At 30.2% G+C, this 17577-nt stretch overlaps 2 protein-coding genes across 2 annotated transcripts; both read left to right on the top strand.

Annotated features, from left to right (window-relative positions):
- The first annotated feature begins 443 nt into the window (after positions 1–443).
- On the top strand, positions 444–6873 carry LOC127245454 (uncharacterized). The gene is made up of 6 exons (XM_051266342.1): positions 444–1434; positions 1634–1742; positions 2219–2339; positions 2439–3167; positions 4105–5866; positions 5980–6873. Exons 1-6 carry the CDS (start codon positions 1239–1241, stop codon positions 6381–6383), a joined length of 3321 nt encoding a protein of 1106 aa, XP_051122299.1. The 5' UTR covers positions 444–1238; the 3' UTR covers positions 6384–6873.
- Positions 6874–10373: 3500 nt separating this feature from the next.
- LOC127245453 (ethylene-responsive transcription factor LEP-like) lies at positions 10374–11257 on the top strand. Its single transcript, XM_051266340.1, has one exon. It carries the CDS (start codon positions 10456–10458, stop codon positions 11248–11250), a length of 795 nt encoding a protein of 264 aa, XP_051122297.1. The 5' UTR covers positions 10374–10455; the 3' UTR covers positions 11251–11257.
- Positions 11258–17577: the final 6320 nt, after the last annotated feature.

The following is a 17577-nucleotide window of genomic DNA, read 5'->3' as shown; positions in this document are numbered from 1 at the left end:
TTTACTCTTTTTTTTTTTTTTTTATCTATTTTATATTTATACTAAAAATATTACCATTATTTTAAATTTTTTGTATTAAAATAAAATGACATAGGTCCTAATAGAAAAAAATATATATATTTGTTGATGTTGGTGTAATTGCATGTAATAATTATTAAAGACATGTTGTAATCTCTCGAGTTTGTGGACAGATAGTGATGTTTTTGTTTATTGGATTTAGTATTTCTTCGATTTTTTAAATTTGTAATAAATAAATAATATTTATGATTATCCATTTGAATAATATGTGAAAAACAATTATTAAGACCAATAATATGGAGATTAGGTCAGTGACCAGTGAGGCGAACTTTTTCCTTTTTCATTTTTTTTTAGTATATAAATTTATTAGGAAAAAAGAAATCTTTTGGGTCTGTTTACTTTACCATTTAAAAATAAAAATAAAATAAAAATCCGGCATTGCATTTTGCTGCTAGTGCTGTGGTGGCGGAGGTGGCGGCTGAGGTGGTGGTGGTGGTGGTGGTGGCTGCTGCGCATTTCGCTTTCTGGCTACACAATCGTCTGCTCACGTGAAGCTAACTACTTCATCTTTTGGCTTGTTTTGCTTTAATTCAACGGCTAGGGTTTGGTTTTGCTTTAATTTTTGGTTTTGTTGTGGCTGATCTTGGTTTTCGCTGGATCTGCTCGAACCACCTGCAGATCCAGAGAGCTTCAGTGCTGAATGGTTGGGTGCATTTGTGGTTTTTGAGGTGAAGACTTGAGGGTATGGAGGCGTGAGTATGGTCTGGATTCAGCTTGCTTGAGAGTTTGGAGCAGCTGAATTTTGTGGTAATGTCGGAGTAGTTGCTTCCGCTGCAGGTTGATTTTGTTGCGAATTGTGGCTGTTTTTTGGATTTAGTGTTTGGATTGTGGTGAATGGTTAATTGAGCTGAGATATGCGAAGCAAATTTGGTGTTTGATTTGTGATTTCGTCTCTGGAAGAGGAATTATTAGTAACTTGGGTCGATTCTCGTTGCTCATTATGAACCGATTGCAGAGGAGGTAGAAAAGGATTAGGGTTTCCTTGTCTTCATTGGTAATGTGAATTGGATTTGAGTTCTTAGGGTAAAGAAGAATCCACTTGTAGTTTCGAAAACGAGCAGCTGATTGGTCTATATGATCTTCACCATGTTTGAAGTTCTGAAAGGATTTGATTGAAGCTTTGTGGGGGTAAATTGATTTGTGAGCTTTGGAGTCCAGCCATGCCTGCATCTCCCGCGACAAAGATTTCTCCTCGGAGGGGGCTGAGGGAGGATAATCACAAGAGAGGTCGGAGTTTGGAAAGTGGGATTCGATCGTTGGAGAAGGATGATGATCTTACTCTATTTAACGAGGCACAAAACAAGGAAAGGGAGAGTTTCTTGCTTCAACAGAACGACAATTTCGATGATATTTTCTGTAAAGACTCACATTCTATGATCTGCTTTTGAACTTAATTGCTTTATGTGTGGTTTGTGTGTTACTTAAGTTTCTGGTGCATGTCTTGTGTTTTTTTATTCACACGGCGTATATGCGACAAATGCCATTATTGTTTTTTATCATGCATTTATTGTGATCATCGTCGTTATTGTTGATCTTGTATTTATTGCGATGACAGCGACAAAATTGAGATACTTCTCAGATTACAAGCTTGGAATTTCCATTCCCGCTCGGGGAGAGAGTAGTGATCTGCTCAATGCTGAAGGAGATAAAAATGACTATGATTGGTTGGTTACTACACTTTACTGTGGCTTTGTTTTATTCATGCTTTCCTCGATTTCTTTTTAAGGCACGTGTCATAATACGGATGTCATGCTTATGCAATTGCCACGTATTTCTAAGACAACAAGAAACATCATGGAACAAATACATACATACATATATATATACATACATAATACTGGTGTCATGCTTATGCAATGTGCTTTTAAGGTGTATGTAGGTTTTAAGATGGAACTTTTGTGTAGCTATCATTTTCTTCTCAATGCAAGTATTACTTGCATTGTTTATAAGAATTGGACAAAGACATATATATATATATATATATATTGATAAGAATTTGTAACTCATTGAAATACAGGATCTTTCTCTTTGTATAGTTTGTACTTTTAACATTTTTTGTTGTTTCTTGCCTAGGTGCTTATACATTTCGTCTTTGGGTTTCCTACTAAGTACTAATGTACGGTGCTGCTGTTAATTGCAGGCTGATAACTCCTCCCGAAACCCCTCTCTTCCCTTCTTTAGATGATGAGGCTTCGCCAGCCACTCTTGCACCACGAGGCAGGCCTAGGAGTCAACCTATTTCAGTTTCTAGAGCATCCACGGTCAGATATCATAATTAAATTTTTACCAAAGAAGACATGATTTTACTTGATTTTCTTGTTTACACCTGCAAATCTTTTTTATTTTGTGTACAACTTTAGATGGAGAAAGGAGCTTATAGGAGTGCTAGGGGTAGTGCTAGCCCTCTTCGCCATAGTCCATCTCCTCGATCCGGCACCAGTCCCCTGCAGTCAAGAAGCCGACCATTTTCTGCCACTCATTCGAGTCCACCTCCAACTTTGCGGAATTCGTATCCATCAAGGAGGCTGTCTCCCCCACCTACTAAACCAACACCTGCCTCAGCACCCCGCACATTGACACCCAGGAGAATGAGCACTGGTTCGACTGGAAGTACACCGTCAAAGGCGAGAGGCACCTCCCCCAGCAAGACAAGCCGGGGGAACTCTACTTCGCCCAAAATCAATGCATGGCAATCAAACATTCCTGGCTTCAACCTAGAGGCACCTCCTAATCTTCGGACATCACTGGCTGATAGACCGGCATCATATGTAAGAGGGTCCTCACCAGCATCCAGAAATAGTTCTAGATCTGGAAGACAATCTATGTCTCCAACTGGTTCAAGAAGTGTCAGTTCATCTCATAGCCATGAGAGGGAGAAGTTTGGTTCCCACAGCAGAGGTTCTGTTGTATCATCTTTTGATGACGAGGTAGATTCTCTGCATTCCATTCCTGTCAGCAGTTCAGAACGCTCAGTCCCAAGGAGCACCAGTTCTTTCCAAAATAATCGAGCCGTGGGTTTTTCAAAGAAACCAGCTAAAGTGTCAAGCTCTGCCCCTAAAAGATCCTTTGACTTGGCGCTTCGACAAATGGTAGGCATCCCCCTTTTGTTTGAAATAAATTGTGTCTTCTGCTACTGACTTCTATCATCTGTTCTTTTGCTTTCATGCGCATAGTTATGTTTGGAAGTAACTGCATTTCTTAGCTGGAAGATTGCTCATTTCCTTAGCTGTTCTCTGTATTTTCCAGTTCTGTTTCAGCATATTTATTAATTTAATAAATGCCTCACTTTCTATTGACATTTTGCATGTGTAAGCAATTCAATCTTGCATCTGCATGTGTCCACATAGGTAGGTAGGAAGTCATAATGTTGCAACAAATTCGATTGTTATCCTGTGATGAATGCTAAGTGTGCATAGTTTTGGATACCCATGTATATGATCTCAGCATATTATGTCATCATTATTCAGTTCATTTTTAAAGGCTTAATGTGATCAATTGTTTCTTGATTGTTGAAGTTTTATTATAAGTTAGCCCTTACCGATTGATCTATCATCTATGGAATGTGAGTGATGTAGGGTTATTCCTGACAAATGTTTTTACTGGTTTTAGGTGCCACCATAGAACAATTCTTTAGAATATGTTAATAGAAAAATATAATTCTCATTTTCCAAAAGGAGGGCTAATTAAATAGATAAAAACTTTAATTTAGCTTCTACTATGAATTGATGTAGCTTCCCACACACTCTCTGAAGATGTCTGAAATCCTGACTATTCGTTATGCTTGAGCAATAATGTTACCAGTTGGATGAGCTCAATTTATTGCATCCTATTCCTATTCTAGATTCTGAATATTAATGTTTACTCAATCTTCTGACTCCGAGAACTTATCTTTTATGTTAGGGGGGGGTTTGAGGGGAAGCAGGGTGGGAAGTGTAGTAGAAAATGATGGCATATAATGTGCAGCTAGTGTTTTTTGTATCAAACTATTCATTGTGTTCTTTTCTCTTAATATCTATTCTTGTACAGGAGCGGAAGGGACCTCAGAATATGTTCAGACCCCTGTTGTCCAGCGTCCCCAGTTCAACATTTTATGTGGGAAAAGCAAATGCCCATCATCGCACTCTAACATCGAGAAATTCTTCCATCACAACTAGCAGTAATGCCAGCTCTGATCAGGGAACAACTGCAGCAATTGATGCTGAAGAAAGTGAGCAAAACCAGGAGGTGACCAGCAACAATGTGAAGGGACAATTTTTAACTGTCCAAGACGAAGTTTTTGTCATGGATCAGATTGATGCTGCAAATGTAACTTCTGAGAACCAAATGGAAGAGGAATCTTATGCTTATCGACGTTCAGGGAAAGATGGCTCCACTGTAGTCAGTTCTCAGCCTGGTGCTGCTGAAGCTAGTAGCCAATTCGACACTGCCATAGCTGTGGAATATGATGGTGGAATCATGGATGGAAAATATGAATCTTTACATGTTGACGGGGCTTTGGATGTGGAAATATGCTCGAAATGCAATCGGAAGTTTCATGTTAGTGAATTAGTAATGGAAGGAGATTTACGGATTTGTCAGGAATGCAAGAGCTTGGAAGTGAATTCAACTGAAATAGTTCCCGCAAAACAAGTCATGGCAGATGAACATGATGGAAGCAACTTTGTTCAGAATGTGGAGGGTTTGGCACTTGAGGATTTAAATCCATCCATCTCAATACCCGAAACAGCAATACAGCATGTTGCCAACTTTGAAAACAACAGTCAGCATCCATATAGCGAGTCGATCAAGGATCTTGTAGTAACACTGATTGAGGAGCAAGACAAGATTAATCACTATGTGAATGCTGACTCAAGCCATCAACAATCTGTTCAGTCTGGAAACTCTTCAGATTCAAAGATTGATATCTCAGAAGGGATGGGCATATCACTGGTATTAAAGAGATCCAGCAGCGGCAGCAGAGGGCATTTTGTTCAAAGTAGGAGCTTTACAGCAAGTAATACAAGTTTCGAAGATTTTTCCTACGTGAGGGATAGTTTAAATAGCATGAGAAGCTCCATTGGGCGTAGTACTGCTTCTGTCTCATCATCTGTTGATCTAGGATCTTCTAGGCAAACAGATGCACGAAATCACCGGCAATTAAGTAGCCAAAAATCTGATATGGAGAGTCACAGGCACGAGATGATTTCAAAGCACAAACGTTCCCTCTCATCTTTATCTGGTGCTTCAGGCCATGCATCTCAGGTCCCTAGTGTAACTCCAAGTTATCCAGATGATCTCGAGGTAATCGCTACAAATAATTTCAACAAAGAAGTTGGGGGCGTGATAAATGTTGATCAGCACAGCCAAACAATTGTTTATGATGGTATGGAAGCTGAAAGTACCTGTACTGATGTCGAAAGCAATACACTAGTAAAAACTGCTGTGGAACTATCTAGCCGATCGAAGGATGACCAGACAGGAGATACTCACATGAACCCGATTTTGACTACCGAAGAGCAAGGATTACAAGAGAATGGAGACAGCCATGGCCCAACTCAAAAGGAAGATGCAACACAAAATTCTTGTGTTAACACAGTTGATGCTCTGGAATTTCCCTATCCAAGCTCTTTAGATGCAATATCAGAAATGGAAATTGAAAATACTGAGATTGTATCTGCCGGATTGCCATCTGAAGTTGATTCCCCCAATTTGAAGTGCACGGCCGAATTTCCTGATACTTGTGTTTCAGTCTTATGCGATGATGTCACAACAGCAACTATTGACATACATCCTGAAAATGGTGTGCTCGGTATGTTCATCTTACACTCCGATCTACATCTGATCCTTTTCAATCACGGCTCTGAGAGGACTTAGAGGTGTAGTTTACATATTTTGCATCTCTAATCTTTCTTTACAATCCAGGAGAATCGAGCAGTGCATTGGAAGACATTAATGGAGCAAAGTCTAGAGGCCTCACCCTAGAAGAAGCTGCGGACTCCATCCTCTTTTGCCAATCAATTGTCCACAATCTGGCATACGAAGCAGCAAACATAGCAATAGACAAAGAGAGCCCACCGGTGGAAGTTCTTCAACCGGCACTAACATTCATGAGCAAATCCACCCCGGACAGAAGAGAAATGCGATCAAGAAAGCACAGCTCTAAACAGAAAGCCCGGCAAAAAAAATTGGAAGCAAATCATCCTAAACTTCCTTTTATGGAAGAAAACCATGCGAAGTCCACTCCCCGCGTCGTTGTGTCTCCAAGTAAGGGCGACACCTCAATTCCTCCGAAGCTTGAATCCAAGTGCAACTGCACCATCATGTAGCTGCGGTTCGACTCAAGCATCCGGTAACTCCTGTGCTTGTTTTGTTGTCATTTTAAAGCTGCTTGGATGAGTCCCGATTGCTTCTCATTTTTTATTTTGATATATTTTCACCAAGTTTTAACTTTTCTATCGAATATATATATATATATATATACAATTTGATTGTAAAGATGTAGAGGCTGCTGATATGATTGATTGATAGTAGTTTAAGTGTAGAAGTGCAATTTGAGGTGTGGTCCTGATTGGTTTCCTCCTATTGCCATATTCTTGTTAGTCTTTGGCTTTGTTGGTATTGTTTGGTTGGGTTCTTGGTAAGATTAGCAAAAATGGATTTTTATTATTATTATTATTATTTGATAATGTGGTCGAATTATTCTTGATGGTACAGGGAAGTGCATTTTTAGAGTTCCTTAAATAATAGTATGTATGATTATTGATTCTTGGTCTTTGTAATTGTGCTATAATATAATGATGATGATTTAGAATGAAATATTTGTGCTGTTGAGTAGTCGAAAGAAATTAAGTTTACTAATTTGGTATGATTTAGTTTATAGCTTGTTTGAATGCAATAATTCTGAAATTCGATCAAAATGATTGAATGATTTTTATTATTATTATTATTATTTATTTATTTATTTTTTATTTTTTTATTATATATATATTTTTTATATTAGGGTGTATAATCAAAATTGATTATATCGGGACTAAAATTAATTTTTTCTCTAAAAAATAATGTTTCTTTTATCCTAAATTAAAGTATATATATTTTTTTATATGTCTCACTTAAAAGTATCAATTTCATATTATAGTAAAAATAATCCTATATTAATATCTAAATACTTTTAATCTTTAAGGTTACATAAATTATAAATATATAATTACACATACAATTAATTTATATATAAAATACAAAAAATGATAATAAAAAAAATACTATTAACATGCTCATTCCCTTAAAACCCATTTTCCTAAAAAAATTTTAATATACTATGCACACTTATTATTTTTATATTACCTATTACACAATTCCTTATATATCATAAATATATATATATATATATAGATCATCCAAACTCTTTCACTAGACAAACAAACTCTAAAAATATCAAAATCATCTTTTATACTTTTTAAATTTATTATAATTTTATTATTTTCAATAAAAATATATTATATAATTCAATAAAATATTTATATATAATTATTGTTTCACTTAAAAACAATAAAATTAAAAATATGCAGAACAAGAACATACTAGTGTGTAATGCCAATGTCCTAGTTTAGTACAAACAAACCAACACTCTATTTAACTTAAGGTTGTAGTATTTGTTTAGTATTTAAATTTTGAAATATTTATTATTATTATTATTACGAGAAATTGTGAAATTATTAATAATTATATTTGACGTCTTTTTATTATTATGTATATATATATATATATTAATTTTTTTGTATTATTATTTAAATTAAAGTCGTACGGTATATTTTTAAAACACTACACTTTTAATTGTTTTAATTTCCTTAAAAGACAATGCCTATTTTATGTGTCCCCTCGCATCACATGCCTCCCACCACATTTCATTTTTATTTTTATTTTTATTTTTATTTGTATTTGTATTTATTTTATTTTATTTTATTGTATGCTTTACCTTTTATTATTACATACACACAAATATACTCACGTAGGAATGTATGTATGATTGTTTCCTCCCAACCCTTCCAAAAGTTGTAGTGTCTCTGTCCCATAACTAAATATCAATTTGCTTTTTGAACATAGTTTTAAAAATATTAATATTATATTAGGATATAGTATGAATAAAGTAGAAATGACTAAAATAATTTTATTAGTATGTGTGATATAAAGGTAATGATATTTGTGTAATATATTGTAAGTTGTAGGGGTATTTGTAATATTAGGCAGATAAATTGATACTTTATTTTGAGACAGACTAAAATAAAAAATGGATACTGCGACAGAGGGAGTATAACTATTCTATTGATATAATTTTAGTTAATGATCAAATACATGTATTTGGATTGGGGAAAAAGTGCTAGACGAACGTGGCCATTAAATATATCTATATATATAATATATATTTAATTATATATTTTTTAAAATAAATAATAATAATATTAAGATTGATTAATTTAATTAATTATACATATATATAAATTGGATGGCACATGGGCTTAGATTGTCATTATTAATCCCCTCGTATATATAATTGATTCTTACCACTATCAAACAAATTAAAAGTCCCCTCTTTATATTTAATAATAATTATAATTTGTTGGTCTTATTAATTTATAATATTAATAATCAATTTTTAATATATAAAAAGAAATAATTAAACTTGTTTGATCGGTTTTGGAGTTGGTAATTTATCATCTCATTGTTGATAGATTCGATGTTTCATATGGATCATTAATTTTTTTATCTTCTTAATAATAATAATAATAATAATAATAACTTGTTCGTGGTTCCAATAATTGATTAAGTGATCATCGATCGATTGATGGGTCAATAATGTTGAATATATCTAACATAGATTAAACAAAATATATGAATTTTTTGTTTTTTTTTTTACTGTGAAAGACTTCTCCACTTAATATCAATTGATTTTAGATTGAAAATCTGGATCACTTCTTACCAATTAAATAATTGCTTTAACGTGATCGATGATGATGGATATATTATTATTATTACTCCCTCCGTCCCAGAAATAAATATTCATTTGCTTTTTTTTTTACGTAGTTTTAGAAATATTAGTATTATATTGGGATATAGTAGGAATAAAATAGAAATGACTAAAATAACCTTGTGATATAAAGGTAATGATACCTGTGTAATATATTGTAAGTTGCAAGAGTATTTGTAACGTTAGTTAGATAGTACAATTACTAAAAAAAAAAACAGAAATGAATACTTTTTTATGGGACGGACTAAAATGAAAAAATGAATATTTTGTTACGGGACGGAGGAAGTATTATTATTGTTGTTATTATTATTATTTGTTAATAATAAAATGATATGCAAATATGGTAGTGATGATGAGTTAATGAGATGAATGATATATACTTAGCATGTAATTCATCAATGCAATAAATCAAATCTCTTTCTTTTTATGATCATCATTACATATCATTGGATCTCACCATCATCACTATCATCATACATGCAATGATGAGAGAGAGAGAGAGAGAGAGAGAGTGTTCAATCTTGGAGAAGATCATAATTAATTACTATCTCGTCCCACTTAAATGATTCATTTTAGCTTAAACTCAGAGTTTTAAATATTGAGTAATTATTAAATAATTAAAAAATTTATTAGTAAAATAATTATAAATTAAAATTAAGATAACTAAATAGTTTATTTAATAAAAATATATAAATTATAAATTTTTAAATATGATTAAAGTATTTTAATTATATATTTTTTTTTTAAAAAAAAAGAAAGAACAAATAATCTGGAATGAACGAAAAATAGAAAGAATTAGACAAATTAAATGTGACGAATGAATTGTATTTTATTTGTATTTTTGTATTAAATTTTGATTTAAATAAGTTTTATATATAATATTTTATGTTAAATTATGATAAAGGATCATTTTATATAAAAGTTTAAACTTGTGAAAATTAGTTAGCATTTATTTATTTAAATTTTAGGAAAATCAACCAATATTTTGAAAGAAAAAATAGAATATAACAAATTATATATATATATATATATGCATGTGAGTGAGTGAGTGATGATCAGTCCAATTAGTGAAGATATACCCTTTTTTCATGTTCCACTCATCATCTCATCCCATCCTTTTAATTATTTTTGTACATCTATCCGTTTCACAAATTAAATATTTCTTAATTAATTCATTAATTAATGAAATCCAAGAAAACTATTAATTAATTAATTAATAATTTAATAAAATTAAAGACAGAAACTTGCAGACCCTTATTTAAAGCCCTCCTCCAATTAAACGTCAAACAGCCACCACTCATTTCAATTTCTAATTACATTCTCTGATCATTTCTGTCACAAAAATCTCACTTTAAGTAATTAATTCAAATTTAGCAATGGACGGCGGCAACAGGTCGGCGGCGGCGAAGGCAAAAAGGGGGAAATCCTCCGCCGGAAATAACAGTCAGCAAGATTCCGGCGCCGCCGCGGGAAACAGGTTTCTGGGCGTCCGGCGGCGGCCGTGGGGACGCTACGCGGCGGAGATACGCGACCCGACCACCAAAGAGCGCCACTGGCTGGGCACATTCGACACGGCGGAGGAGGCGGCGCTGGCCTACGACAGGGCGGCGCGGTCCATGCGCGGCTGCAAGGCCCGGACCAATTTCGTCTACTCCGACATGCCGCCGGGCTCCGCCGTCACTTCCATTATTTCCCCCGACGAGAGCCGCCACGACTTCTCCATGCTATTCCCCGCCGCCGCCTCTCAAATTTCCGACACGGCGGTGGACAACCACCACATGTTCTATTTCAGCGGCGGCGGCGGCGGGGGGAATGGAAACCCTAGCCATGTCCCCGGATTCCAGCTGACCGGAGACGCCTGGAATCAAGCAACCTACGGCGGCGCCGGCAGCGAGCTCCACCGCCGGGAAATTAATCCTCCGGCGGCGAATGATCAGCTCCCACCGTTGCCGCCGGACATCAGCTGCTACTCCGGGGAGCCGCCGGTGCTGTCGGAAATGGGACACGGAGTGGTGAATGAGATGAGATACGTGGAGCTGTCGGAGCAGCGGCGGAGCATGGACAGCGCCGCCGAGGCGTACGGTTACGGCGGGAATGAGGGTTTCGTGGGATACGAGGATTCCTCCATGGACGCCGCCAGAAGCAGCTTCTCCGCCTACGGTTGGTTCTGATCATCGATCATCCATAATTCACTAATTAATTATTTATTTAATTAAAAAATAAATTTTATTTTATATTATATATATATATATATGGGTGTGGAGGAATTTGTGTTGGGGTTTAGGATCCCAATGTTATGTTATTAGTGTAGTGTATGTGTCTTAATTAATTAAGCATTTTTCCATTGTCGTCTTCTTGCCATGTTTTAAATTATAACTATATATTTCTCCCTCTTCCATGTACTCATGGATCATGTTCCTTCATCGACATATATATATATATATGTAAACAAATATATTTATATATATATATATGGTCGGTTTGTTTAATTAAGAATATTTATTATTATGATTATTATTACTATAACTTTAACGTGGGAAAAGTTAACTAAGTATAAGGAGACTTCTAAGTAGGTTCGTGAATGCATAATTAATAATTAAATCACACTTTAAATTATACTTACTACTTTCATATATGATGCATATTTTGAATTGGAAATATGTTATTCATCTGATATTAGAAGAAGAAAAAAAAAGTACAATATAATAATAGTCCAAAATTATAATTTTAGAAGTTTGGAAAAAGTAAAATGTTAGTATTTAATTTCATATTTTGTGAAAGAAAAAATATATTTGATGTGATGTTTTTTAAAAAAATAAATAGTGTCAAATGAGTGAAAGTTTGTTGTGTAAACAAAGCTTTATTTAATATTAGTATTATATTGGATTATATTGAGAAAAAAACAAAAATGTTCCTATTAGTATTATGTAATATAAAAGTAATGACATTTTTGTAATATAATGGAAGTTAAAAAGATATTTATTAGGCCATCTCCAACCCATACTTCATTTTTGCAACAGCTACAGTAAAAATGCAGTTGGTCTACAGTCATTTTACTCCAACCACATACTTCAATTTTTACTGTATATTCCATATATATTCTTCCTTTTTAAGTAAAAATTGAAGTTTGTGGTTTGAGAAAAATGACTTTAGACCAACTGTATTTTTACTGTAGCTGATGCAAAACCTTATCCTAAAAAATAGTAGAAAAAATGGGGTTGGGTTAGAGTCCTAACCACCAGCGGGTTGGAGATAGTCTGATGTTAAATAGGTTGTACAATTACTAAATTAGAAAATGATAATCTTATTTTGAGATGAACGAAAATGAAAAATATCAATATTTCAATGGGATATAAATAGTATTATAATTTTAAACAATTAATATTTTATCATAATATAGACAAAATATGTTATGTTATATAAAAGTATATGCTATATGAGTTATATATTGTACTATAATCTGCTTAAGGTGTATTTAATTTGATGATTATGGTGGATAATATTATTATATTTAATTTAATAATATATTTATTATATATTATTATAACCTAGTATATAAAGTAAAATTTAATATAATAACATTAAAAGTAAGGATTATAAATCATTCTCTTATAAGTGGTATAAAATAATCCTGTGTTATTTCTTTGTTATAGTTTTATGTGTTTTGGAGTGAAATATAAAATTATAAAAATATTATAAAAAAATAATATTTTATGTGTTTTCATTAATTTTTACTATTATGTATTCAAATAAGAAAGGCATTAGCTTGTATTACACTATTGAAATAGACTCTCATTGTGTCACACAATAGACGATACTACTCCCTCTGTCCAATTTATATTATTTTAAAATATATTTGCACGATTTTTTAAGTGATTGTCTTTTTGTTATAAATTGAAAAATTTGTCCTTAATTACATTGTAGAGATTAAAAGTAAAAATGAATAAAGGGTAAAAATATAAAATTTGTGTTTGAAAAAAAAATAGGACAATAGTTATTTGACGTCTAAATAGGAAAGTATGACATTAGTTTGTGGACGAGGGAGTATTATATTTTATCATATTTTTATAATAATATAAAATAATATTATATTATTATTTTTGTATACTTATGTTTTAAAAATATAAATTAATTATTTAATTTGATTAAATTTTAATTAATTAGATAATAATGATATTTTAAATTAAACACTAGTGTTTTTTTTTTTAATTAATTGAATAATAGTAATGTTTCAAATTTTAAATGAGTCATTAAGGGTGTGTTTGATGTGATATAAATAGATGTTAATATGGTGTTTTGAATGTAAAATAAATTTATAATATAATATAAAAAAAAAAGTTATTGTTTGATTTTATATTTTGGAGGAAAAAAAAATTTTCAATAGTAAAAATATGTGGTAAAACCCACAAGAAAACACAATTTAATTTTTTTAATGACAAAATAATTACTCTCTTCGTCCCAACTAAATTGTCTTATTTAATTTAGGCACCAAGTTTTAGGCATTGTGTAATCAGTAAGTAACTAAAAAGTGTATTAGTGAAAATAATTACGATTTAATAAAAATAATTATAGATTAAGATGACTAAATAATTTAATTAAAATAAAAAAATTTATAAATTATGAATTTTAAAATGTGATTAAAGTGTATAATTATATTTTCGAAAAAAAAATTAACAAATTATGTGGATCGAACAAAAATAGAAATATGAGACAAATTAAATTAGACGGAGAGAATATTATATTATAAAAATTTATTATTAGTTGATAAAATCACCAATGATACGATTCCCGGTAAAATATAAGTCCATCCACCACTAGTTAATTGTGTTTGTTTGGGGGTTCGAATTTTGCATTTATATTTAAATAGTAAAAAATTTGAATTAGAACAATGACACGATGTGATATAAATAAATATTGATGTGATATTTTAAATATAAAATTAATTTTTAGTATAATATAAAAAATAAAAATTTAATTTGATATTTTTGGAGAAAAAATATTATTATTATTATTATTACTAGTGTATTGACCCGTGCGTTGCACGGCTTATACAATCTATTGCAATAATATTAGATAAATAATTCGTTATATTGTTAAATATTTGGCATGAAGATACAAATATTTTTCGGACCAATCAACAATTGATACAAAATTTACTATGTGATAATTTTTTGGTCGTGTCCATGAAAGTGGAGCTGATACTATAAATATAAAAGTACGATCTGTAAAAATATCAATAAACTCTCGTATTAATGATGTATCATTTTCCTGTCATATATGTGAAAGAAATATTAGTATGCTAAGATAATTAACAACAAAAAAATATATGTATATTTATACATGTAAAACATATCAGATCTTGTAAATTTTTGTAGGATGACTGGCATCGAAAAATGAATTGAGATTGTTTGTGGTGCAAATTTAAATCCATACTTCTGCTACCATCTTTTATCGTCAAATTAACATCGTATCTACATTAAAAATCGTATATGAAATATAAATATAATATAGTTGAATTATTACGTTGTATTTTTTTTATATAAAGAGAAATGATATTTTACCTTAAATTTGCTTCTACTGTATCGTTGCAATACATGCATACAATTTTTGTGAAGTGAACTTCACATAAATTTCTGCAATTGTTACATGTTGCAGTACACAGATTTTGAACATCGATATGCTTAATGCATCCAATAATATGGAAAAACTTGATCTTCATATAAAAAATATGAAATTTAAAATTATTAGTTGAGAAAATATATTATGGAAATCTAGTATGCAAAACTTACCCCTACTGATGATCAAGTATGCAAATTCTTTTTGCATTTGATATTTGAACTAATTTTGAAATAGGCAATGAATTTGTACGCAGAAATGATATCAATCATTGTGGTTTTTTATCATTATTGTACCTAGAAAAATTGACAAAAAAGATTAATAATAAAAAAGATTATTATTATTATTATTATTTAACTAGGTGAACTGAGATAGCCTAAAATTGGATATACACCACTTTGCGTCCGTTTGTTTGGGAGATTGAATTTTCGGTTGAAATATAAAAAATAAATATTTTTAATTAAAATAATTGTATAACGTAATTTAAATACATGTTAATGTGATATGTTAAATATAAAATTAATTTTTAATATAATAAAAAATAAATATTTAATTTGATATTTTTGAAAGTTTTTTATATATATATAAATAATAAAAATTTGAAAAAAAATTAATGAAAAAACACACCTATAAAATTGAAGGGGAGCTGAGGAGGGGCGAGCCATGTGGTCTCGGAAGTGGAAGGAATTTTGCTCCTAAAAATGCTCATGAAAAGTATTTATATCATTTAATTATTTAATATCCCAAAATTGGGGAGTAATGTTGGGTTGGCTGTTGGTTCAAATCTAATATATTAATCATTAATTACTTAGTCAAATTATTCATTCAAACTCTCTAATCATATATATATATATATCCATATACAGTAATTTCCCCACTTTTGCTCATTCATGTCACTTATATAAATAATACCCCTCCGTTCCAAATACACTGTCTGCTACACACATTGTATTTTAGGAAGGATGTAATTAGTAATAATTAAAAATGTATTAGTGAAAATAATTATTCTATATTATAAATAATTATAAATTAAAATTAAAATAACTAATTAGTTTAATTAAAATTTTAAAAAAAATAAAATTTAAAAATTTAAAATGAAATTAAAGTGCGTAATCATTTTCCAAAAAGGGAAAGTGACATGTAATGTGGGATGGACAGAAACGGCAACGTGGAAATGGTATCTGGGACTGAGAGAGTAATATTCTCTCTTCTCACTATTTTGCTCTAATTATTACTCTCCCCCTGTCCCAAAAAGACGAAGGGTTTCACAATTAGCTTATAGTTTTTAACTGTTAGCGGGTGTGACTAATTGATTCAATTAGCTTTTTGTATTAAAGTGTTTGGTAAAACAACGGTTTGATATTAGCTCTTTATAGATAAAATAACTATTAAGGACATATATGTTATTTTTTTAAAAAAATTAAATTTTTGAGAATTTTTGTTGTTAATTACTAAAAATTATAAAAATATTATAAAATATTTATTTTTATTTTTATTATTTAGATTTGAAAAAATTATTTTTATTAAAAATAATAATTTTTTATTGAAATTATGTAAAATGTAAAATAATAAATCTTTCTCGTATATATTTTTTTATTATGTTAATTATTGTTTTAATATATATAAATAGATTAATAATCTTTATTTTTTCTATTTGATTTAGTTTTAAAAATTTATATATATTACAAATAAAATAATTTATATGTAATAATTAATAATAGTAATTATTTTAAATTTATAAAAATAAAATTATAATTTAATAAATTAAATATATTAAAAATAATTAATAAATATTGTTATAAAAATATATTTATATGTATAAAATAAACAATTAAGTTTTAAAGATAAATAAGGAATAATCAAAATTAAAATGAAAAAGTTCTTTCAAAACGTGGGTGAATGAGCTTTTCAATAATTAGATTTTTTGGTCCAAAAAGTTCTTTCCAAAAGTTAATTTACCAAACAGCTAAATTAGCTTTTTGACTGATTAAATAACTAAAAATTGTTCAATAAGCTAAAATATTTTCAAAAAGTTGTTTCCAAACACTCTTGAAGCCTTTTGTGTAGGCACTGAAATTTTAAGTATAATAAATTATGATGTGTTTCTTTTTGATTTGTTTGAAAAGAAAATGATTTAAATTTTGGATTAAAATAACATGTAATAAAATATTATTAGAGAAAAAATATAATTTTTTTAAAAAACTATAAAATTCAAATAATAAAAAAATGAAATTTAGTGTCAATAAAAACATACTCTTAGTCATTTACATTGTAAATTCGCAGGGATTATTATTTAATGATTAAATAAAATTTAAAATATACGTTTAAATATTCTTTTATATTATATTTTAATAAAATATATATAATATAAATATTATTTTATAAGAATAAATTTTTATATGATACAAATAAAAAAATATTTATTTATTTACCATTATCTTTCAATAATTTTATAAAAAAAATAAAAAATTTTAGAGATAAATGAGTATTTGTTAATTGAAATGAGAGGTAAAAATAAATGGACTTGAGCGGGTGATATGCGTGAGGTGGGAGGTTATAAATTTAATTAAATTTATTTATATTTATTAAAGGTATTTAAAATTGATAAATTTATATAAAAATAAAAAGAGATAATCTTTTGTAAGACGAGCCAAAACAAAATCATCCGGCAGGCCGAAGAGAATATATTGTTAATACAAAAAATAATATTTTATATTACATTATTGATTTTTCTTTATATTACATTATTGATTTTTCTTGTGAGAAAACATAAGTATTATGTATATTTTGTGTGCATATAATATATTTTTTGATTTTATTAATAAAAATGTATAGGTTAAAAAAGCTTGTTATATACATTTCATTATTCGTTTCATATATTT

Source organism: Andrographis paniculata, unplaced genomic scaffold, assembly GCF_009805555.1.
Source record: "Andrographis paniculata isolate CXL003 unplaced genomic scaffold, ASM980555v1 Contig22END, whole genome shotgun sequence".
Taxonomy (NCBI): domain Eukaryota; kingdom Viridiplantae; phylum Streptophyta; class Magnoliopsida; order Lamiales; family Acanthaceae; genus Andrographis; species Andrographis paniculata.
The sequence above is the reverse complement of the archived record's forward strand: the minus strand, read 5'-3'. Positions and strand labels throughout refer to the sequence as shown.

Excerpts from the sequence above, each read along its gene's own strand:
- LOC127245454 (XM_051266342.1), top strand. The coding sequence starts at position 1,239 with ATGCCTGCATCTCCCGCGACAAAGATTTCTCCTCGGAGGGGGCTGAGG. Across the intron at positions 1,435-1,633 it reads CAATTTCGATGATATTTTCT|CGACAAAATTGAGATACTTC; the intron begins GTAAAGACTCAC and ends TTGCGATGACAG. Across the intron at positions 3,168-4,104 it reads ACTTGGCGCTTCGACAAATG|GAGCGGAAGGGACCTCAGAA; the intron begins GTAGGCATCCCC and ends ATTCTTGTACAG.
- LOC127245453 (XM_051266340.1), top strand. The coding sequence starts at position 10,456 with ATGGACGGCGGCAACAGGTCGGCGGCGGCGAAGGCAAAAAGGGGGAAA.